This window comes from Kryptolebias marmoratus, linkage group LG3, assembly GCF_001649575.2.
Source record: "Kryptolebias marmoratus isolate JLee-2015 linkage group LG3, ASM164957v2, whole genome shotgun sequence".
In the NCBI taxonomy this organism is placed as follows: domain Eukaryota; kingdom Metazoa; phylum Chordata; class Actinopteri; order Cyprinodontiformes; family Rivulidae; genus Kryptolebias; species Kryptolebias marmoratus.
The window spans coordinates 11,604,089-11,629,288 of record NC_051432.1 but is presented as its reverse complement, the minus strand read 5'-3'; the positions used below and the strand labels follow the sequence as shown (position 1 = coordinate 11,629,288).

Below are 25,200 nucleotides of genomic sequence, written 5' to 3'. Positions count from 1 at the left end.
CAGGAAGTGGGGGACTCATTGAAGCAGTACATGGTGGAGAATGACCCACAAAGATGTTCTGATGGTCCATACCCAAGATCAGGTATTATATAAGTCCATGAATAAAAACAATTTATTCGCGTAAAGAGGAAAAAAAAAAAAGGGTGGGGGGTGGGAGGGGGGCGGTAAGAGGCCTTGATAATGGATAGGGGGGCGCTGGCCCAAAAAAGGTTGAGAAACACTGGTATATATGGTAAACAACAACATGCAGTTCTCCTACTTTGGGGGGGATTTCATTTTGTTGATGTTTTGTCAGACATGCAAAAATAAATATAGCATTACAATAGAAATGAGTCAAAATAGGTGCAGAATAAATATGCATAAAGAAATATTACAAGCTCAATATTTGTGCCACTTAAGACAGCAAAAGAAAAGGTTTTATGTTGTTAAATTCTACTGCTGAAACCATTTGGAAGGATATTAGCAGTAATAATTTATAATTTGTTCAAATTTAGTACGATATTTTATTTCAACCAAATGTGTTTTTTTTTTCTTTTTGCAGAATAAAAATTGGAAAATAAACAGTATCAAAGACTGCAGTCTCCCACTCAGCCTTGTAACTGTGTGATCTGATTTAAATACAAACTTCCTGTTCTGGTGGGTTAACTTGTTGTAACCTTTTTTTTTTTGATAGAGACTGTCTTTGCAGAAAAGAGAAGAACAAATTTGAAAATATGATCAAAAACATGGCATGATAACCACTGTGTTACACCACTACCATTCATTTAATCAATCCATTTGAATAGTTTTGTAACAATTGTTGCAGTTTTGCATTAAGAACTTTTGTCCAGTCGGTGATTTTAGGAGTTTTATTGTAGTCAACAGTTTGCAGGCATCATTGGGTGATTTCCCTAAAGAAAATGGATGGATGGATGGATGGATGGATGGATGGATGGATGGATGGATGGATGATCTGATACAGTCATTGATCAGCAGCTCAGTTAAGGACTCTCAGCGGTTCTGTGAAGCCATGCTGTTTTAAGCCATGCAGAATGAGGCCTGATGTTGTCCTTAAATAACTGGACCACCCAGGAAAAACTTAAATGGCCACATACGTCTCTAATATATGTCTCTGCATCAATGGTTTCTTTATGCATGTCCAAGTTATCCATTCCCAAGGCACTGATGCACATGTATACCATACAAAACACTGGATTATGCTTTTTATATCCATAAAGGTCCTTCTCATCTTTAGCACATTTAACATTTGGCTAAGGTAGAATATTCACCACTGTCCACTGTCTTACTCTCCAGCTGAGATCATCTTGTGCCCATGGAGGCACAGAGTAGATGTAAAGCTTTTTCCTCGCATAATACATTTTCAAATTACATTTCTGGGTGTAGCAGCGGACTCGTAATGAGGCCTTTGCTCTGGTCTGTTGTGGTGAAGAAGGAGCTAAGACAAAAGATTAGAGCATCTTATTAGGATGCCTCCCTTTGGCGGTTTTCTGGGCATGTCCCACTGGGAGAAGACCCAGAGGTAGACTCAGAACTCGCTGGAAGGATTATGTATCCTGTCTGGCATGATAAAGCCTTGGGATCCCCCCAGAGGAGCTGGATAGTGTCACTGGAGAGAGGGATGTTTTGGGTTTTTTTCTGGACCTGTTGCTTCGACAGCCTGACTATAGATAATCAGAAAAAATTGGATGGATGGATGGATGGATGGATGGATGGATGGATGGATGGATGGATTGATGGAGTATACAGGAAAAGTAGATGCTGAGCATAATAGGTACACATATATTTAACCTAATACGCCTGCATGCGTCCTGAACCTAAAGCATGGGGATGTTTTTGTGATGAGTTTTCAAACAGGAGTAATCAGTATTGATCTTTTGATCAGCTGACAATTGTGTACTAGTGGGAATTATGAATAGGACTTTCTGTTTTCAAGGTGAAACAGGAGATATGATCCTCGTCTATTCAGCATTCAGGTCCATATCTGTTGAAACAGTGAGGCTCTGCAGCAGTTTATCCTCGCCAGACAGTGTAATGCATAAAAAGCCGCCTCTCGTCCTGGAAACTGGAATTCAGTTCTTTGTCTCCAGGCTGTGTACTTGAACTGTGCCACTCTCTCTCCCCAGTTTTTTTTTATTATTTTATTTGCTTCGCCTTATTACACAATGATAAAAAAAATCTAAAAGCAGGCAAAGGTTGTTCTTAAAATGCCTCTCATTCAACGTATTATCCAAAATGTGTGGAAAAAGAGGTGACCTGTTTCACATTCTGCTAATGCGTTTGATGCCATGGAAACCAACTCTTGCTTTCTCTCAAGGTTTTGACAGGATGTTTAATCAGATGTGGTTCAGATCTGCTAAACACAAATTCAGTGTCGTTTTTCCCCAATGTAAATATTAAAGATAATGTTAAAAAGTGGTCAAAGCTTGAGTTTAATGTAAATACCTTTTGACTGCATTTTCAAAACTCAAACCCAATATTTTCCCTTGCCGCAAAGATACATTTCTTTCAATGATTTTAGTATTTTTTCATCTGCCACATGACCTGAGAGTTGACCTGAAGTGGTGCCTAAACTTAGAATCACTGTCTTTGGGCTGAAACGTCCCTCGGTTTCATGTCTGCATGCTGGTTGACTGCTGTCAGACTGTGAGTAATCATCATGACGAGTACAAGTGTGGAGTTGCACACTGTTTGGCACCTTGTTGGACTGTGAAGGGAAGCCCAGAGATGTCACCCAATCAACCTCCTACCTTCACAGCCTGTCTCTCTTCTTCTCTCCATCCGGCGTCGGAGAGGTCGCCTTCATGTCTCTGCAGCGAGAGGAAGGAAGGAAGGACGGATGGCTTGCTTCCTGTTCACTCTTCATCCTAATTTCAAGTTGGATTTAAAGGGTTTCCTCACAGAAAACAATAAGAACACATGAGAGAGCTAAAGGGAGAAATGTTTAAATTTCACACAGGCTTCTGCAAGTGAGTGTATTTTTGTTCCATCCATTTTATTTTATTTTATTGGAGATTTGTTCTCTTTCTGCTTTCCCTGCGTAGTATCCAGGAGCAGGAACCTAAAATGCTGTTTTCCTGTTTCCTCCATGATCCATTTCCACTGGCAGCAGGCCCTGAACACGCTGTAGGGTAAAAGCAGGAGGAAAAAAAAAAAGGCAGAGTAGAGACGGTGCTTGTGTTGAAGCACATTCTCCTTCTGATGCATGTCGGCTGCCTGGTACACAGAGTTCCACCTGGCACTGCTTCACACACACACACACACTCTCTCTCTCTGTCTCTCTCTCTCACACACACACACACACACTCTCTCTCACACACACATATATGTAAGCACTTGTGCAAACACCAAATGGTTCGGTGCACAGGCAGCTTTGAGCAATGTGTGAAAGAGCTACAAGAGGAATTTGTTCGCAGGCGAACAGGAGAGTCAGATTGCCTGCCTAAGATTGAATACATTAAAAAAAATTGTATCTGCTTTCAGAGCAGCGACCTAATGTTGTTGATCGTTAAGTTCTCTTGGCAGTGCCTCAGTTAAGGAATATTGATTAAGTCGGGCAGTCCCAAGTACTCAAGCCTTTAGTCAAGAGCGAGACATTTTGACAACTCCTGGGCACAGTGCCACAATGTTGTTTCAAACTTTATTTCTTCATATTTTACCAAGGGATTTTGGGAAAAAAAATATGTAGTTATTTATTATATGTGAGAATAAATGTAAATACAGTCAAGATGTTTGTTAAAAACAGTTCTAACAAGCTGGAAAGTCAGGTTTGGGATGAAAAAATATATTCTTCAGCTCATTAAAAAAATACTTAATTTCTTGTGAAAGGTGATTCAATTTAAAAACAATTGTCTAATCTTCATGGCTTTAGTAAGTGGTAATGTAAAAAAAGAAAAAAAAATTGCTGCTTATTTTACAAAGTTACACTAAAATAGTACAGACCGATTTGTTGGTACCCCTAAAGAGACGGTATCTTTGCAATATAGTCACGTTTCAACGTAAGGGTTTGATCTTAATTAGTATCACAGGTGCCTTCAAGCTTTTCATCAGACTTTCAGTTAATTTGAAGAGAACCATCGTGCCGCTGGGTAGTTTGGGATCGTTCTGTGTACCACACTGAACATGGAGCTGAGATATAAAGGAAAAAACTGTCTGAGGAGCTCAGAAAGAAAATTATAGATGTTCATGTTAAAGGCAAAGACTACAGGACCATCTCCAAGCAGCTTTATGTTCCTCTGGCCACAGCTGTCAAGATTAATAAAAAGTCAGAGGTTCATGAGACTGTAGCCAACCTCTCAGGACTTGGATGCAAGAGGAAATGCAACCCCAGATTGTTCAGATAGTAAGGTTCAAAGAGACCATTCAAGCTGAACTCCAGGGTCAAGGTACTTCACTTTCTAATCGCACCATCTGTCGCATTTTGATTCATAATGGGCTCCATGGAAGATAGCCCAGCAGGGTTCCACTATTGACAGAAAAACACACAAAAAAAAAGATAGGAATTCACCAAAATGCATGCTGACAAGCCCCAAAGTTTCTGGGAGAAGAATCTGGGTCAGATAAGACAAAAGTGGAGCTGTATGGCCGGTCACATCAGTTGTATTGTTTTATTTTTGTGGACCGGTACCAACTTATTTATCCACATCTGTAAGTTTCTTTATGCTTAGTAGAAAGTGTCCCAACACTCTTCTTTTGAATGTTCGCAATCTTTTATTATTTTCCTCCACCAAGATGATCTCAGACGGCTTCAGTGATGTGGAGGTTCAAGCTCTGAGGAGGCCACTCTGTGACTGATGGTGTTCCAGCATGTTTCTCTACATTGGCAGTCTGTTTTGGATTCCTCTTCATGATGAAAAATGATGCCAATCAAATCCTTTAATATCTGTTATCACCTTATAGCTAGCTAACTAATATATACAGCACTACTTCAATCAATGTCACGAGCAAGTTGTTGAACTCTGAACTAAAATTTCCTAACCTGCAAAACATTGACATTAAATTAAAAGTATTTCAGAAGTTTAACCTTCCTAATAGTCACTGTTATAATAGTATGATGCTGTCCGAACAGACCTGTAGCTGTCGTCAGCTGTTCATCCTTACTTAACGTTACTCAGGTGCTTCATTTGTTGTTCATGAAATAAGAAACTAAATGACACAAACGCAATCCACTAAACCAAACGGAAATGCCTTTCATTAGATGAGCAGCTGTGTTGTTTATTTTGGTTTTAATCGTAATCTGCAAAAAAAAAGGCTCTCAGAATCCACTTAAAAAGCTTTCCCATAATAGCTATAAAAAAGGCTACGGCTTTACTTATTATATTATCTTTTAAGAGGAAATTTTGTTCTGTCTTCTGTACTCATTATATTTTTATGAAAGTGCTAATTATATGCTCGATGATGACACATACAGCATCTTGTACTTGATTTTATTCTTGTTATTTCACTGTGAGGATTCAAATATATGTCATTTTTGTTTTGTCGTGGACCTATCAAAACTCCTTTGTGTTTTCCAGTTATACTTTATTCTGACTGAGCAAAGTCTCCAGCTCTCCCTAGCTAAACAGGGTTTGCTGTCATCTTTTAAGCAAAGGTGAAATGAGAAGCATATATTCTGAATATTCTGATTTGGTTCCTTGTTTGTTTGTTAATTTTTCACCAGAGGAACTCCAGCATCTCTGGGAGCACAAGGGGAATGTACCAAGTGTCGGAGAGACGTTCCTCCCCCAGCACAGGGTAGGTCTGCTGTACGCTGCTAACGGTCCACATTTACAGACACTCAGCCACCAGAGTACGACTGTGCCATAAGCAGCTTAATGGTCACAAGTGTAGAGCCTCACTTAAAGGTACTTTCATCGGTAAGTTAAAAAAGACTTACTCGAGCTTTTAATCGACATATTACATGGGGTATAATAAGCAGTCGCCCTCACGCTGCAGATGATTACAGAACTGTGAAATGCAGGCTGTTTCCTTTTGTCCTGTGTGTGTTTGGTGGTCCAGCAGGAGGTTTTATAGCTGCGAGCTGCTGATTGAATTTACAGCACCAACACAGTTACCTGCTGGAGTCAAAGCTCCTGTAATGAAACACAATCTGTCATTTAGGAGCAAACCTTTTTAACCAGCACCTGAAGTGCGACCGTCTGAGGCTCAGTCTTTTCTCCCTTTTGTGTAAAGAACAGATATTAACCACTTTAAAGCCTCGAGAACTGGCTGAGACCGAGAGCGCGAAGGAACGTCAGAAAGTCAGGCGACCAGGAATGAACGAAGCTTTACAGAATCAGTCAGGAAGTGTTCGGTAGAAAGGTTACAAGTAATGAATATCTGACCTGTTGCTGTCTTTTAATGACCTCAGTTTGGACAAATAGAGTTTATTCTGACCGCGGTGACGGGCTAGTCTGAACAGAGACAAGATCAAAGCAGACTTCCGCCATCTTAAAACAACTCCAATCTCAAAACATTTATAGATGTTCATTTAAATGCAGTTTTATAGACTTTCACATTGTTGGCAATTTTGCATTACATGTTTTCTTTTAGAGAGAAATCTGTATGTTTTTGAAACTGCACACACAGAAGCTGCAGCAGCAGCTAGCTGTTACACTTCCACTGCCTACCGGGGCTCAGCCAGGGATATCATAATACTTCTGCCAGAATTAGGCTTAAATCAGGCTTGTTTTATTACAGCAACAATCCACTTTGGCCTGGGTCTTGCTTGGACTAGCTGTTAGCTCATCAAACTGGTCAGAATTGACTCTGAGGTCGCTCAAAGAGCTGCTGTATCTACAACAGGTTAAATATTGTTTGTTCATAATCTTTCTACATAACTCCACTTTAAGAGAAACATCTCTTTGACAAAAACTCAGATTACAGAAGCAACACTGATTATATACAGCAGGAGTGAAGTAAATTTGAATCAAATCAAGTATAAATACATACAGCTTAAATAAAAAATTAAGTAAACCAGCTCATACTACAGTTAGCTTTAGATAGAGAAATGTGCACTTGGCTTTTTTGTTTTGCCCATCGCTCACCACCTTTCAAGCCAGAGTTTTACACTTAGATCATCTTATGTTTAGAAATGAGTTATAACCGTTTGGTTAAACCTTGAAAACAACATTTCTCATGATCTCACACAAAATCACACAGCTTATTAGAGCTTAGGGTATGTGTTGTAATTGTGAATGATTCTCAGCTCCTACCACATTCAAATTTTATCTTAATATGTGTGAAACTGACTGAGTTACAGCCTTTTTTGTGTTTCCTAATGTTGATTAGCTGTTGCGGCCATCTTGAAACAGGTTGACTTCAAAAGTTGATCAGTCGTAGATGTACATCCACTGTTTACTTTCTGTGAGTTTCATTAAAATTTGCCTACTGGTTCATGAGATACTTGGCTAACAGACAGATACAGCTGACCCCGACAGTTAAAGACAAAGTTTTATAAAAAGCTCTTGTGCGATCTGTTCGCACTCAGATTATGTGCTGTGAATGACTCTCTGCTACTACCGCACCGAATTGTAGCTCAGTGACTGTAAACCTGACAGACTTGTAGTCATTTTTGTGTTCGCTAAGGTTGATTAGCTGTGGCGGCCATCTTAAATCAGGTTGACTCCAAAAGTTAACCAGCTGTAGATGTTTTTCCAACAATAACTTTATGAGAGTTTCGTTAAAATCCATCTAATGATTCATGAGATATTTTGCTATCAGATAGACAAACACATGCACATTCACTGCTGCGGGTGTTAAACAGTTATATGGATGGGATGGATTAATGGATTCCAGTTATTCAAAATCGACGCTGAGATGCAGGGTGGATGTCGTTCTTTCTACAGGAGGTGAGACTGAAGTACTTCAGGGTCTGTGCTGCCGGCTGCACACACATGGCCGAGCCGTAGTACTCAGTAACACAGCTGTCATCCCCAGTTGGTATGTGAATGTGTTTCCTGCTGTGACGTCAGGCCTTCCCCACTGAATCAGCGATGGCACAAACACACACACACACACACACACACACACACACACACCATGTGGCCAAAACATTCTTGCAAGCCGCCCTGGGTTATTAATAGCATTTCACCAAGGATCGATACATTTTTGCCACCAGCTGGAGTAGGGGGTCATCTTTTTCGAATCTGGGCCAGTTTTTGTGACTTATTATTTATAACTGGACCAGACATGTGCACATATGGATGGTTAGTCGACATGCATCAGTTTTGCACAGACATTTTAGAAAACTGGAAGCTATTTTTGCACACTTTCACAGCAAACATGCTCCGTTTGTTAGCTGAGCAGGAGGTTCAGAAATAAGGGACAGGGCAGACTGTGTGTGTCTTCCACTGACTGAGTTCTTTATCTGCTCTGTGTCTTGTAATCACACGCTAAAATCATTTGCAGTACTAGCTCTGAGTAATTAGAATATCAATGATTTGGTTTGTTGCACACCATTACCTTTTGGGTTTGTTTAGTGGTTTAATGCTGACAAAACATAAAGCAGTTTATGACGTGGATCATGTTACTGTTTTAAAAGCATCTTAGCCTGCAGCGAGTCCCATTGTTGCCTCAGTGTAGACTAAACCACAAACACCAGACGGGTCATTACAGTTAGTTCATCCTTTTTCTTCTTCCAAGCTTCCATTTAGGCCTGTCTGCTTTATCACCACTGATTCTCTTTCATCTTACATCCTTGAACAATACACGTAAAAATGGGTTTCATCACCTTGTTTTGGAATAAAAGGAGCAAAGTAGAAAGATAAAACCAATAAGGAGGCCTATATTTGTAACTTTTCATTGCTTGTGTTGGAGGTTATTTTTAGTGTGGTAGCAGCTTGTGTGTACAAAAGCTGTCCTCATTTTGCCATAAATCATCTGAAATGGCTCCCACACTGTGATACAGTACTTTTTAGTTGTGGTTCTTTTTACTTTGGTCCAGTTCATTTGCATCTTCAGGTTAGCTGTGAAAACTGCTTTGTTTTTAGCAGATCCAGGTACGAAGTTAAAGTCCTTTAGTTTGGTATTGCCTGCCACCAGCACATACTTCCAGCACAACACATTGCACAATATCTTTGCTTGAACCCTTGGCATTAAATGTTGGAGACAAGCCTGTTTATCTGTTTGCAAAATATCTCAAAAACCACTGTAAGGATTTCTATGAAACGCTCAGAAAGTAATCACTGGATGTACATAAACAACTCGTTAACTTTTGGAATCGACCTGATTCAAGATGGCCACCAAAGCAAAGCTAAAGATGGCTCTAACTCAGCCAGTTTTACAGATATTGAGTCTAAAATTAGGTGTGCTAGTAGCTAACTTTGACATTAAATATTGGAATCAATTCTGTCTGTTTGTTTGCAAAATATCTCATGAACCACTGAATAGATTTTAATGAAACTTTCAGAAAGTAATCATTGGTATGACATCTACAACTGATTAACTTCTGGACTCAACCCAGTTGAAGATTCAGACAATTTTACATTTATTTAACTAAAATTTGACATGGTAGTAGCTGAGAGCCATTCACAACTCATTTCCAGCGTGAACAGATCAGGAGAGGTATCACATGAGATTGCATAATGTTTTTGTTTTTTTTCAAAGTTTAACCTCCATCATTTGAACTCCATCATTTCTCAACATAAGATGATTTTAGTGTAAAGCTCTGGCATTAAATGTGATGGGTGAAAAGCATTCCTTCAAGGGATGCTAGGCCTTTAATGTCTTCGTGTAATTAGGTAACATTAAATTATCAAACCAGCCAAAATGTTTAGATCAAAATAGTAAATGTGAGCTAAAGGATTTGCAAAGTCCTAATTTGCTGTAAAGGAGAGAATGAAGGAATCTAATGTTAGTGTTACAGATGGAGGTTTTTCTGAGCGTTAGAGGAATATTTCTTGACTTGGCACAGCGAGTTTCCACTGGTTGCCTGGCAACCTTATGGGGACTGTCTCTGTCTAAGAAACAGTTCTCCACCTAACCCATGTTAAGGCCACAATCTGTCATTTTTACACCATTTGTTCTGTGTAAAAAAAAAAAAAAAAGTGAGATTCAGAAGTGTGAGTTGATGGATGTGGTTAACTTTAGACTGGCTTTAATCTGTAGCTTCACTTTTTGCTAACAGACATCAAATTGATAATAATTCTCTCATTTATTACCATGCAAGAACATCCACTTTTCACTTTTTTGTCAAATCATTACAGTCATAATTATGTTTTTTCTTCATACCTATACTAGCTATATGAGATTTGCAAATTTAAAAAAGACAAAAATAAAAAAGTGTCAGTGAATTTCTTCTGTTCTGCTGTAGAGCATCAGGAAGGGTGAAATCCGTCTCACAGGGTTCTGGAGGTTACGACAGCGACAGTGTAGAAATGCATCCCATGGAGGAGTGTCCCGAGGCGCAGTACTATCACATGCAGTGCCGGATGGGCGAGGGGGGTTACGAGCGCTCCCCTGGATGCGGGTCGAGAAACTGGGGTCTTCGTAAGCAGGCTATTCAAAACTGGCAGCGGAGGCCTTACAGGAACAGCACGGAAGGCGAGGAGGGAGACGTGTCGGACGTGGGCTCCCGGACCACGGAGTCTGAAGTGGAGATGTGGGAGCAGGAGAGGAGAGCTGTGGCTGAAGTTCAGCAGTCTGCTCCTCCTTATCCTCACCACGGGAGGGGAGCATACCGCCCTAATGCAGGTAACCGCTGTCTGTGAAGAGGTTAAGAGCAGCAGAAGTGGCTATTTGTAGTAATTCTAAGGAAGAAATATAAATCTTGCATTACATATATAGTTGCAGTGAGAGGTTTTCACACTGTACACTCATCGTGGGCATGAATGTCATTGATTTGGGGCTTTCAGAGATTGATTTAAACCCTTTTTTCCAAGCTGGAATGACTGTACACCATACAACTTGAGTGATTTAAAAACAATAAAACATCAACCAGCTTCTTGCATAAGCCTGGCTGATGTTTGACCACTCTTCTTGACAGAATTGAAACAGTTCATTTAAACTGTTTGGTTTCCTGGCACAAATCTGGCTTTTTGCCTTAGTCCACAAATTATCAATAGGTTGAGGTCAGAGCTTTAGGAAGGCCATTCCTGAAGCTTCATGTTAGCCTGTTTTATCCAATCAGAAACCAGTTTTGATGTGTTTGGGATCATTGTTCTGTTGGAGCACCCAAATGTGTCCAAGTTTTAACCATCTAGCTGATGATTTAAGATGAAGTTCAACAATTTGAAGATAGTCCTCTTTCTTCATTAGTACCACAGCACCAGTATCGCAGCATGGTGCTACCACCACCATGCTTGACAGTTTGTACAGACTTCTGAGGTTTGAAAGCCCCACTTTGACTCCTCCGAGCACAGTTCTTGTCACTGTAGCCCAGGGGTGTCAAACTCCAGGCCTCGAGGGCCGCTGCCCTGGGAGTTTTAGTTATTTCCTGCTCCAACACACCTGATTCAAATGGTTTAATTACCTCCTCACCAAATCATCAAGTTCTACAGGAGCACGGCCACAAGTCATCCATTTAAAGCAGGTGTTTTAAAGCAAGAACACATCTAAAACATGTATGAGCGGCCCCCGAGGAATGGAGTTTGACACCCCTGCTGTAGCCAAATAGCTCAATCTTTGTTCCCCAGAAGGCATTTTGGTTTGTCCATGTGAGCAGCGTCTTTCTTCGTTGGCACCCTCTCAGTCGATGATGATATAAAACTTACATCACTGTGTAAACTGACTCTGATGTTCCAGGTTCATTTAAGATTTTTTGCACATTTGATTCATTTAGCAGCCAATATCAGCTTCACTAAACCAAAATATCCAATCAATTGGCTCAAACTTAACATTCAGAGTTTAGGGTTAAAAAAATATGTATGAATAATATAAATCCTAAATTGAACTGGCTTCTGCATTGATTACTTTGCATTGATCGGTTTGTGGGTACACCACAGTGTCTGCCTGTTACAGTTCCTTCTCTCATACTGAGCCAGTTGTTCTTGGAAAACTCCGCCGCACAACAGATTGTGTGTTTTTCTATTAATGTTTTGCCATGCCAACATCCTTATACGCTCTGCTGTTCCGCTCTCCTCTTTCCATCTGCCATGGAGTTTTTAAATATCAGGTGGACCTTGGTAGTCTGGCACGAAGGGAAACTGGGCCAGGGTTCTGGGACAAATTCACATGAACAACTTTGCCCCCGCCCCTTCCTATTAGCGGAACAGATTTTTCTCACATAACATGTTACTGGCACCCCTTCGCTCTGACGTAGTCCTCCTTATTAGGAGAGTCTCTACCAGGGTTTATTGGATCGCATGTATCTGAAAGCACAGTTTTTGTCTCATCATGTAGCAGCTTGGCTTTTTTAGTTCATTTGAAAATCTTGAGTGTAGGTGGTGTATGTGTGTGAGCGAGAGAGTGAAAGAGAGCGTCAGATAGTGTGTGCATTGGTTTGCTGCCCTGTTGGTTTCGAGCAGATGCCTTCCAAGGCCAAAGATGATGTGAGTCATGTAGGAGCAATCTTGCTTGGAGGAATAAACCAGGCTCAGATTGGACACATGGTATCAGCCGGTGCATGGCAATGGATGGAATGAAAAAAAGAAGAGAAAAGTTATTATGCAATCTCACTTAGTTTTTTTTCCTTTTTCTGATTGAAGACTGGCGCCACCGTGTGACAAAAGATATTTTTAACATTGCTTAAGGCATGGATAGATGGATGGATAGATAATTTTCATGGTAAAGACAAATCCGCTTACAACGTTCAACCAGTTGAAGGAAACTCGCCAAGAAGCCTCCATAAAGTCTATCGTAAAGAGAAGATTTCACGGCAGGGTTTACCACAGTGTGATCCATTCAGAAAAGGTCAGATATTTGTAATCGAGCTTCTGTGAAGAAGTTATTAACCTTTATTATCTTACCTTTTGTGGATCTTCAAATGACCTCAGTTTGGAGAAATCGAGCTTAATTCTGACTGAACCAGTGAGCTAAGGGCTGGTCTGAGTTTTTTTAACAGTTCCTGCCAACACGATTTTATAAACTTTTTCCATCAACATTAAATTTGCCTTGCATTGTTATTTATCTAGAATACGATGGATATTTGTTAGCACAAACAGCAGTAGCAGCTAGCTGTGACACTTTTTGTGCAGGCAGAGGCACTTTAACAGTAAGATCATGCAATTTCTGCCAGAATAACTGTGTAATGCAAAACTGATGATAGTGTGAAGGTGTAATGTTTGCATGAACTGCTATAAACATTTTTGTCTTTGTGTTAGGACGGCTGCAATGGTCTTAGGTTAGCTGTTAGCTCATCAGTCCAGTCAAACTTAAAATTTCCAAACTGAAGTTATTCAAAGAGCTATCTGCAACTAGAAATATGTGAACTATTCCTTTAAGGGTATGAAAGGGTTCAGTCACTAAAGTTATTTGCAGATCCAGTCAGTTAGATAGAGCTGCAGTTTCTGCTTTAAAACCTTTAACAAAGCAGATATAGAACATAGATAATGTTAAAGGTGTAAAACTACTGTTTATAAGGCCTGTGTAAGTGTCTATAACACACACCAGTGTCAAGTTATTGTGTATGTGAAGCTGACACTAATACAGTCCAGTGAATCGATCATTAGGATGTCTATAAAAGAGTTTACAGACTGTTTTATTCCAGCAGGTCGGCCTGAAGCCATGTACAGCAAGCCATGCCGCCACGAAAAGAGCCCGTCCAAATCCAACGAGGTGATCAGTCCGGAGATCCTGAAAATGCGCGCGGCCCTCTTCTGCATCTTCACCTACCTGGATACTAAAACCCTGCTGCGAGCCGCCGAGGTCTGCCGCAACTGGAGGTTTGTGGCCCGTCACCCAGCCGTGTGGACCAGAGTGCTGCTAGAAAACGCTCGCATTTCTTCCAAGGTGCGTTGTCAACTTTTAGATACTATGTGTTTTTTTTTTTCTTGTCTAAATTTTCTAATCTATATAATATCAAATTATTATTTTTTTCTTAGTTCCTGAGCACATTGTCTCAGTGGTGCACTCAAACACACTCACTCATCCTGCAAAACCTTAAACCAAGACAGCGGGGCAAGAAGGAGACCAAGGAGGACTACCTTAAAAGCACACGGTGAGACACAATACAGACACACACTGTAGCTAAATTATCGCTAATCAGCTTTGAGGCATTTGTTAGCTCGCTGTATGTTGCCTTGAAGGAAATAACCTCAATGTTTTACAAATGGTTGAATTGAGAGACACAGCAAATGATTCTTCAGACAGTGACTGATGAGAGGAGGCCAGGAGGAGGAATCAAGGTGATGAAAACTGACATTTTGGTGCTGTCTTATTATCCTCAGTCTGTGAAACATCAGCTTTCATTCGCCGGAAAAAATAAAAATAAACAGGCAGAGTTTTGATGAGAGTGGCAAATGGGAAGTTATTTGTGTGAAGGACACAAGGACATGTTTCATAAGACGCTCCTAAAGCATGCAGCCTCTAAATAAACCTGATGCTTCACGGAAATAGTGCAGCAGCAATTTCAGGAGCATTTTGAGACAGTATGTGCCGTTCCTAGTAGAGATGTTGCTGGAGCTGAAGTAAAATAAAGAGCAAAAAAAAAAAAATCACTTTGTTTTCTGTGTTTGGCTCTTTCTTTTGACCTTCCCTTACATTTCTGTCCAAGTGGCTGCCTCGAGGAAGGTTTGGAGGCGTTGTTAAAAGCCACGGGAAGTAACCTGCTGATACTAAAGATTTCACACTGTCCCAACCTGCTGACCGATCGCTCCCTGTGGCTGGCCAGCTGCTACTGCCGGGCCCTCCAGGCCGTAACCTACAGGTAGTCCACCACACCCTGAGCCTCTTCAGCAAGCACCAACATATGGGATGTTGTGTGTAAATTGAAATGGGGGAAATGTTTGCTTTGTTCCAGGAGTGCTACAGATCCGGTTGGCCAGGAGGTGATCTGGGCTCTCGGGGCAGGATGTAGAGACATTATTTCTCTGCAGGTGGCACCTCTACACCCATGGTAATTTAAGAAGAATCAAAACCACATCACTCATAACATTATCACCATTCTGGCTACTATTCTGTAGGTCCAGTGTTTTGTTTTGGGGTTTGTTTTAAGCCCATACAGCTTTGACCAGTCCTCTGAGACTGTCATACCTGAGTCTTCGCAATAGATGCTTCAGACTGTGTGATATGTGGGGAGGACTCCCTGTGGGTTCATAGTGCTGTGGCTGATTGGCCTAGAAGCAGGCAACAACTTAAAGTGATAGCTAAGAAACTGTGAAGTGGGGTTTCTTTGGAAAGTTTATGAACAATTCAAGTGGGCCAAGTTCCAAAATTGATTTTTGCCATCTTAAAACAACTCCAGTCTCAAAACTTTCTTAGCGGTTCATGAAAATTCTGTTTTATAAACTTGTACACTGCTGCAAGTTTTGGATTACCCAGTTATTCCGGGAGTATTATGATATTCCTGCAGAAAGTCCTCCTGGCTGCTCTGGCACTCATACAGCTGCTGCTGCTATTTGTCCAAATAAATCTGTAAATAACTGTGAAAGGTGAAACAGAAATGAATGTAACACTACATAAAATAGCATTCTCATGAACCGCAAACAGATTTTTGACATTGGTGTTGTTTGAAGATGGCAGCAGTTCACTTTAGTCCTGGCTGAGCTGGACTAGCTATTAGCTCATCAATCCGGTCAGAATTTAACTATTTCTCCAAACTGAGGTCTTTCAAAGACCTTTACCTGTCTACACAGGTAAGATGTTAATTATGTATAACCTTTTCACAGAACCCCACTGCAAAAGGTCTGAACGAGGGCTTTATTGAGCAAACATTTAGTCCAGTCTTTGTTTCCTGCAGCCAACAACCTGCCCGCTTCAGCAACCGATGCCTGCAGACAATTGGGAGATGCTGGCCTCACCTCCGTGCTCTCGGTGTGGGTGGAGCTGGATGTGGGATTCAGGGACTGGCCTCTCTGGGTAAACATTGAACATACCTCACAAGTATCATTAGTTCACACTGAGCTCAGGGTAGTTGCAAATGTTTTGCCAATTCTGCTGAATGTTGTCCGAGGTTTGCTTGGATCACACCAGCGAAGTGACACGTTGACACCAGTGTTCCTGGATTGGGGAGAAAAATAAGTTTCAGCATATTTTATGCTATAAATGTAGATCCGTGTTGTTGTTGTTTTCTTGATTGTTTAGACTTTTTCTATTTATTTTACCTAAATTAATTCCAAAAAAATGAATTTAATATAATACGCATGTGAAAACTCTTTTTAAAAAATAGTTTTAAGGTTAGAGAGCATCACATGACCCGTGATTTCACCCACTCTAAACCTGAGCTGAAGCAGCCCATTATAAATTCAGAACCTGACCAAATATTTTTATAAAACTTTAGCTGCAATTGCACCTAAATGGTCAAATATATCAATAAGCTGGAACGTTTGCTAAAATCTCAGTGTCTTTGTAACCTATTTTAGGTTCAATGATGTTTCTAACTGAAAATATGCTAAACTAGTTAGCTTTCAAAGAGTACAAAGTTTCAGAAGAATTTGAAGCTTTTTTCATTAATTGTAATTAATATTTTCAAATTATACAAGTTACAAACACTAGAAGTTATGGCAGTATTGTCCTGAATTAGCTGAACATTTAAGTAATTTGAATGAACTTTTTTTTTTGGCTTGTATTTTAAGTACAATTCAGCCAAGTTTTGCTGCTTTTTCAAGCCTTCAGCAGCGATGGCTTCTTCCTGTTTTTATAATCTTCTCCACCGTGTTCTAGCTGCAGCTATGTTTTGGATTGCTTTGGACTCTTTCTGTTCTCCCTCTGTGCAGCAAGGAACTGCATGCGGCTGCAGGTGTTGGAGTTGGACCATGTGAGCGAGATCAACCAGGAGGTGGCAGCAGAGGTTTGCAGAGAAGGCCTGAAGGGTCTGGAGATGTTGGTGCTTACCTCCACACCAGTCACCCCGAAAGCCCTGCTCCACTTCAACAGTGAGTTTAAAGGCCTTACTGTAAACCCTGGAAACTAATCCATTCTGTGTGGCCACTTGTAGTCCATTTCCTGCTCAGTGTGCCTCAGTAATATCATTCACCACTGCAGCACTGATCAAGTCTGGTATCCCGACACCCTTTATTCTCTTTCTAATCGTGCAGGTGTTTGCCGCAGCCTCAAGTCCATCGTGGTTCAGATTGGTATAGAAGACTACTTTGAGGACCCCAGCAGTCCAGAAGCTAGAAAACTGTTTGACGAGATGGTTAACAAGCTGCAGGTAACAGCATCTCTGAGCCTCACACACAGCTCCAAGGTTTAGATTCCCACAGTCGTGCTTCAAACTGAACTTTTACATTACAGAAAATATTTCCTAAATAAATAACTCGTCATGTGAACTTTTAGGTTTTTGTCTGAAACAAATTGTCTCTCACCGTTGGGCACTTTGTTGAGCCAACAAAACTCTGGTTTCCTTGGAGTTTTGAACCTGTGAGCAAACACATTACTCAAAAATGGCTATAACTCAGTCAATTTCACAGATATTGAGCTAAAATTTGGTGTGATAGTGGCGAGGGTCAGTCCCAACACATAATCTGCTTTCTAACAGATCACATGAGATATTTGTTTGAAACTTTGGCATGCAAGGCAGTGGGCGATATGCATTCCTTTAAGGAACGTTAGTTTCATTTTAAAACAGAAATGACGTCTGTTTTTATTTAGAATAACTACGTTTTTGAAGTCCCATCAGTGACTAATTTTGAGCTGTTTTATGGCTAGCCACACACACAGTCAGGGATAAAAAAGGCTTTGTTTTAACGAGTCAGAATGTTACAGTTAAGACGTAAAAGTGTCTCCTCGCAGTGACCCCCCCAAAAAGGTGTAAACATCAGTTTTCATCTTGATTCTTTGTGCTCAGCATCGTCTCTTCTTTGAAACGTTTTCTTGTGAGGTGAAGCTTCAGAAAATCCAGTCGCTTTTAAGCTGTTTCATCTCTTACTACTGATGAAAAAGAGTAACACTACACGATGAGAGATGAATCAGATCATATTTTTGTCTTCAGATAAAGAATCCGACACTGTCTGCTTTTGTGTGGGTGACACTGACTTCTCTCTCTTTTCATTTCTTTCAGGCTCTGAAGAAGAGGCCCGGCTTCTCCAAAATCCTCCACGTGAAAGCAGACAGCCTCTGCTAACATCTTTTGTTCAGCTTCTTCAGGTCGCCGAGAGGTGCAGCCGTAGCTCGAGTCACTCAGAAGGACACAGCTAAGTTTGAGCCAAGTCCCGAGGAGGGGGTCGGTCGCATCTGCTAACACAAACCAGACGAGATCGTAAATAAATGTGGAAATTCTGGAAGAACAAATGTGAAACAACGAAACAAAATTTGACAAATATTTCCTAAATGTCCGTAGGGCCGTCAGACCCACAGAGGCCCTTTTTATCAGATGAAAATTTTGTGTAAACTCTGCAAACTGAAGAGGTGCGTCAGCTCTCAGATTTTGCCTCTCAATCAGTAAAAAGAGGATCATGTTGTGGCACCGATCCGGGTCCATTTGTTGAGACACAGTTAGAGCCTGTTGACCAAGCTGTTTTTTTTGTTTTGTTTTTTACTGTCAGCATCTACATAACGATTAATAAGGACCAGCTTCAAACCCAACAATTCACTGAAAAGAACATGTTCTTTCCACAGACGGACGTAAAACCCCGGATTCTCAAAGAGCTTTGTGTTTGCGTGAGTGATGAAGAAGTGAATAAATATCCCAGCTTGTCCTGCACTTACATGCGTTTAAACGGGGTAAAAGAAAACTTTGTGAACACTTACTGCTTCCACCCAGATCTAAAATTTGCTGCACTGTGGCGAGAGTAAAGACGGCCTCTTTGTGACACACAGACCTTGTCTTCTTGACATTTTGCATGGATGGCAGCAACACATTTTGCCTCTGAAAACATCCTCTGCTTCTTCCCGCGTGAACGCGTCACTAATCCGGATTCGGTGTTTTTGATCTTCGTTGTGTCTCTGGACCTGCTTGTGTCAGAGGACAGGATGCAGTATCCAGTGTTTCCCGGTGCCATTTGTAATAACGTCTGTCCTTATTCGAGAGAGCGTTTTCTCTGATGTGCCATTAATGCAAAGAGACGGGGACCAGCAGGGCAGAAAAAGCACTTGAGTTTCATTTAAAGGGGAAGCAGCTCCATTTGAACATATAAAGTGTTGTGTTTCATATAGGACAAAGTCTCCAGGTGTGTACAGGTGTTGTAGTGTTTGTATATTGCCTGAGTTTTCATACAGAACAGTGCCATTCCCGTCAGTAGGGCTACGCTTCGAATCTACACTCATCAGCTGACGTCTTCTGCCTCCCCCTGCTGGTGCAGCGCCACAGCCGGCACCCAGCCGTCTGACGCGACACTTGTGCCCTTTAGAAGTACGGGACGGGTATTTCCATTCCTGTGCAGGACTCTAACCCAATTCATCAAGTCTGGAAACTGATTTGGCTGCAGCTATTTTTAGTGTAATTCTGCAGAAGTTCTAACAAGCTATGATTAGCAATATGCCCACTGATGTGACACTTGGAAAAGACTTGTGCGCTATGAGTCATCTGGCACGGCTCAGCCAGTTCTGTGTCTTTGAAGGAGTTTTATCGTGTCTGAGAGAATAACACTGTTGATCCGGTGGATTTCTCAGCTCAGAGAACTGAAAACACAAGCGAGAACCAGTGTATGTTTACCAGGCATCGAGGATTTTAACAAAACGCGTCACAGAGAGGCAGAATCTCCCGTTTAACAAAAAAAAAAGAACTAAATTATTATTATTTTTAATTATTAGTGCTTATTTGAACGCCATTATTGGACCAAAAATTACATTTATATTATTCTGGTGCACAAATTTTTACATGTGTCTTTATGAAGCCCCCCATACAGTTGAGTTCAGAGGTTTACATACACCCATCATGGACTATACAACTTACTAATGCAATGGGTTTTATAAAAAACAAAACTGAGTGCACAAGTTTGAATTTATTGCGGATTTTGTCACACCCACACAGGGTCAATGTGATACATACAAGCTCAAATATACGCATACAGCTCAACGAATATTTGGTTAAACATCTTTTAGCAACTTGCACCTCGACCTCAGGCTTTTTGTAGCTGCCAGCAAGATTCTAACAGAATTCTTTTCTTGGGAGAAATTGGTAGAGTTCACTTAAATTGTTTGGTTTCCTGGCGCAAACCTGGCTTTTAACCATTGTCCAGAAATGTTCAATAAGGCTGAGCTTGGGACTTTGGGAACGTCATTCCTGAAGCTTCATGTTAGCCTGCTGTGTCCAATCAGAAACCAGTTTTAAAGTATTTGGACAAAAGCAACTGTGTTCAAGTTTTAGGCATTTAAGTACTGATTGGAAGTGAAGAATTTGGAGGTACACCATCTTCTTCATTATCCTATCCACTTTGTGCAATATGCCAGCTCTACAGCATGATGATACCACCACCATGCTTGACAGTTAGGTTTGAAAGCCTCACATTGACACCTCCAAATATACTTCTTATTGTTGTGGCCAAATAGCTCAATCTTTGTCTCTTTGGACTATAAAACTTTTGACTAGAAGCCACTTGGCTTGGACTGATCAGAAATGGATTCCAAAGACTTCCCCGAGTTGTGTAAATATACAGCTCACCTCCTTAGATATTCACCGAGTTCATTGTCCCATCCAGTGAGTGCTGTCAAACAAATCCTTTCTATGCTGGCAAAGAGAAACCACCAGCTATCACAAATCACAAATAATCACAAATAAGAATTTAATAAGCCTCGGCTTTGTTGAGTTAAAAGACATTCGAGAAGCTTCAGCACTTGTTTCAAAGATTCAGGTGAATGTCTGTGTATATTTGAGCCTGGTCATATAAGTCTGAGCTTGAATTATTCCACCCTGGAACAAGAACCGTTCAAATAAATCAATAAAAGCCCCCAAAATAAAGTTGACATTCCTGCCCATGGTGCACGCATGTAAACCTGTGTCTGCAGCTGTATTTGTGAAAGTGCAATATTATTCCTTCAGCTTATTTATGTTTGCTTTGACTGAAAAAAAAATCATATGCACAGCTAGGTAACAGAATCAATCATATGACAGGTTGTTTCCTTCCTTTCACTGCACAAATTAACCCTTTATTTAGCAAACAATTTGGAGCAAAGGAACAAAGTTACAGTCTCCTGAAATGCTTTAGGATTCAAAACAAAACTCACTGATGGTGAGTTTTTCCTATTGTTCACATAGTCAAAAACAAATTCTGAGAGGACGTGTAACTGTGTGTACTCTAGAAATGATTGTCCATTCCTTCACGCTAGTCTGTATTTATTCATTTTTCTTTCACACACTCTGGTTTTAGTTCGACTGAAGGAACTGAATTTATGGGAAAGGAGTGCAATTTTGCTGACACGGCAGAGAAAAACACAAAGCACTTGCTGATTTTGAGTTTTCGACAATCCCTGCGTTCGTTATCAGCTACTCTGTATATAATGTTTGTAGAAAATAAAAACGATTAATAAAAAAAAGAGGAAAAAAAAAAGACCGACATGTGATGTTAAGATAATATATAAAGGTCTGAGTGGTAGAGCCAAAGTTTTACAGCTCTCCATCACTCTGGCGTTGAATGAAAGACAAACATAGAGAAATATATTATGTATAACAGTAGTGTTGACATTGAAGTTGTGTACTTAGAAACTTTATATTAAATGTGCATCAGATTCATATAGAGATGGAGATTATTTAAGAAGAGGATAATTCAGCTATTTATTTCTATTAATAAAAAAAAAAGAGCGCCGTGTATAACGTTGGCATGTTTGTGTTCATGCATCAATCATTAAGTTGCCTTCTTAACTGTTCTGCTACTGTGGCAAGAAAATTACTAGATGTTTAAAGAGCTTTGATTGCCTGCAGGTTAATAATACCTTTTCATTTGATCCCGTCTGTTGTTGCACTATAGAGGAACAAAAAAAAAAAAGATGTTTAATATAAGAGTGTTGTTTTTAATGTTTCTCAGTATTTGAAAAAAGATATAATGCACTTTTCTTTTCCTCGAACACGTTTCTCGGCACACCGGTCATCGGTTTTAAGCAGACGGTTCTGTGACGCCTGGCGGCTTGATGGGAACCTTCTACATTGAGTCCCGTGGAGAAAAGACTTTAAGAGATGCTTTTATTTTCCACGCAACTCCAACTTCTCTCACAACATCGCTCATTTAGTGTCATAACACTTCGAAAGTTGAGGAATCGATCTGGTTTAGCTGTTTCTAAGTGCTCTTTTAGGCTTGCCAGTATGAGCTGATGCTCACCTTTGTGTTTATTGCTGTCTTTGTTTTGCTTCTGCATTAAAGGAATAGTTCACATTTTTAAAGTGGGATTTTGTTGAAAGGTTATAAACTAGTAATATCTTACCTGCTGTAGATAGATAGATTCATTGACAACCTAAGTTGGGAGATGTTTGGAGGTTAACTCTAACCAGACTGACGAGCTCAAGGCTAGTCTGAGCGGAGCTAAGACCAAAGTGGATGGCCGCCATCTTAAAACAACTCCAATCTTAAAGGTTTTCAGAGAAATTTATAAACTTTTACATCTCCGCCAGTTTTGCGTTACATTCTTATTCTCGTAGAAATATGACATTCCCGCAGGAAATGCCTCAAGCTGCACCAGAAGTGCTACAGCTAACTGCTGCTGCTATTTGTGCTCGCAAATAACCACAGGATTTGATGTAAATAATTGTGTCATGCTAAATTAACATCGGTGCAGCGTTGGCACGAACCGCTACAACATTTTTGAGACTGGAGTTGGTCCAACACCTTGTTTACGCTCGGCGTCGACAAAACTGAACACAGGTCGTCCATCCAAGTCAATAAAAACCAGGAAGGTTCAGATCACTGCAGATATTTCACATGAAAACTGCTTAGATTAGATTAAACTTGTTAGTTAGGTACGATTTTGAATGAAGTACTTCCTTGTGCAGGGCTCTACTTCTGGTGCCATTCCTGCCACGTGTCGGTATTTTGCTGACACCTGGTGGTTAGGAGGAGAACTGCGGGTCTGAAGCACCAGCAAAAACAGCAACTCTGCTCTCTTACAGTCACAACTGGCACGAGCGCAGGCGACAGTATAATCCCACCTTCAAATGGCCCAGTCCACTTTGGTTCTGTCCTGCTCTGACCGGTTCAAGCGGCTTTGTCAGAATCCCATTTTAGGAGATCTGGACTATCCCTTTAACGTGTAAATTCTGCCTGTTTTTGTTTTGAGGACTGACTTACACTGGAATAACTCTTCCATCTCTAATTCTCTGCCTGACTCATTTAACATCAGAAGAACCATCTCAGAACTGCAGCTCTTCCTCATCCATGTCTTACTTGTTTTAAACTCAAGTGTCTTCTGATACGATTTGACCATCTCGTCATGCTGTGCAATAGGAAAAAAAACGTGTGAGTGCTTACAGTATGTAACTCTGTATATATTTTGTGTGTGACTGATTGTATTCTGCCCGTTCGTCTGACAGGTGTTTTACATGTTACCTCAACACTTAACGGGGCAATTAAGTGTGTATTTATTTCATTTCTGACTGCCATCGATCCATGAACTTCGTCCCAATTTCTCCTGCGACAAAATGAATTCCGTTGGTGAAAAGTGCTTTCGCAAAACGAGCGATCAGCCTTCTACGATGACTGTATTAGATGGATTCTCATTCATTTGATGTCATCAATAAAACATGCTTTAAATTGTAGTCATTGTTTTCTTCCTGTTTTTCTTTTATATGTCAAATTAGATTACAATTACATGGTATAATTCCTTGAAACACAGTTGTGAGGTCAGTGGATTTTGATTATCTCTCAAAGAAAGAAAAACAAAAACATGTTGCTTTTTGACCCCTTTTTGAACACTCCAGGCAGGTCATATATGACAAATGTAGCGAAAATAACCTTAATGTGCTGTAGTAGTTGAATGCAGTTGCTGGATAAGCAAAAACTAAACTTTAAATGTGACTAATTAGTTGCGTTTGTTAGGAGCTGCCAAAACAAGATCAAGCAGGAAGCAGGAACTGCAAAAAGACATTTAGACTTTCTTCAGGAGAAGATTAATGTAAGAGATGCACTTAGTTGTGCTTTTAAGTTGCCATGACAACTAGACCACATTTACCGAACTGTATATGTCAAACTTTTGTGGAAAAAAAATAAATGAAAATTAATGGCCTTGCATTCCTTTAAGGAATGGGGTTTCATGCCGGAGTTTTGGACCAGGATCATCCTAAGATGATAAAATTGCTACAGTTCTGGTCAAACCTTGAAAAAAAAATTATGTGCAATCTCATTCATTATTGCAAAATGTCACTCTCACAGTATGTGTTGTGAGTGACCCTCAGCTACTACCACATCACATTTTAGTTCAGTAGTGGTAAAATTAACTGAGTTATGGCCATTTTTGTGTTGGCCAATGTGACTTAGCTGTGGTGGCCATTTTGAATTGGATTGAATCCTAAAGGTGATCAGTTGCAGATGTACATCTAATGATAACTTTCTGAAGTTTTCATTAGATTGTGTTCAATGGTTCATGAGATATTTTGCTAACAGACAAACAGGGTTGACTCCAACAGTTAACATTATTGTCTTTTGCAAATATTTTGTACGAGGTGTAGGGCTTGAAGTGGGTTTTGTAAACAACTCTCAGCTACAGCCTCACCAAATTTTAGCTCAATATCTGTAAAATTGACCAAATTATAGCTATTTTTGTTTTGATTTTTTTTTTGGCGCTGTAGTTGATTCAGGTTGACCGCAAATGTTGATCAATTTTTTTTTGTTATTGTCTCTTGTTTGTGTTGATTTTGGGAGATGTAACAAGTGTTTCACCTGAGTAAAAAAAGAAAAGCCAAACAGTTCACTGGCCTGAAACTGGAAGCAGGAAGGCGACACGCTGTGTTGTCAGGTTTTCTGGTGGTTTGTTTGAAAACTACATTCAGGAAGCCCGCCTGTACATTAAACAGGAAACAGCAAATAAGAGAAGCTGTGATTGTGAGCCAACCTTTGTTAGCCTCTTGTGATTAAAGGCCCACCTTCAGAAAACAGTAAAAGTTAAAAGGAAGACACACAGATGTTTATACCAAAGAACATCTGTTTCGTCGTCAGAGTTCCAACCAACACGGCTCAAACGTCTTTGTTTTCTGACAAGAACGGGGATGGAAATAAAGCCTTTAATTGTGCCAAAGAAGAAGAAGCCTCTCGTGTCGACTGTTTT

General features: G+C 40.3%; 1 protein-coding gene across 2 annotated transcripts in view; it reads left to right on the top strand.

The window, feature by feature from the left end:
* Positions 1-23,678, top strand: part of fbxo41 (F-box protein 41) — a 56,298-nt gene extending 32,620 nt beyond the window's left edge. The window contains exons 5-14 of one of the 2 annotated variants that reach the window (XM_017407756.3): positions 5,657-5,730; positions 10,289-10,668; positions 13,625-13,863; positions 13,956-14,071; positions 14,627-14,779; positions 14,873-14,968; positions 15,812-15,930; positions 16,788-16,946; positions 17,109-17,224; positions 18,074-23,678. In XM_017407756.3, the coding sequence (XP_017263245.1) occupies positions 5,657-5,730; positions 10,289-10,668; positions 13,625-13,863; positions 13,956-14,071; positions 14,627-14,779; positions 14,873-14,968; positions 15,812-15,930; positions 16,788-16,946; positions 17,109-17,224; positions 18,074-18,136 (1,515 nt within the window). In that variant the 3' untranslated portion in view covers positions 18,137-23,678. Of the gene's footprint in view, positions 1-5,656; positions 5,731-10,288; positions 10,669-13,621; positions 13,864-13,955; positions 14,072-14,626; positions 14,780-14,872; positions 14,969-15,811; positions 15,931-16,787; positions 16,947-17,108; positions 17,225-18,073 lie in introns of both variants that reach the window. The other variant, XM_017407746.3, reaches the window with a different exon arrangement.
* The last annotated feature ends 1,522 nt before the right edge of the window (positions 23,679-25,200 follow it).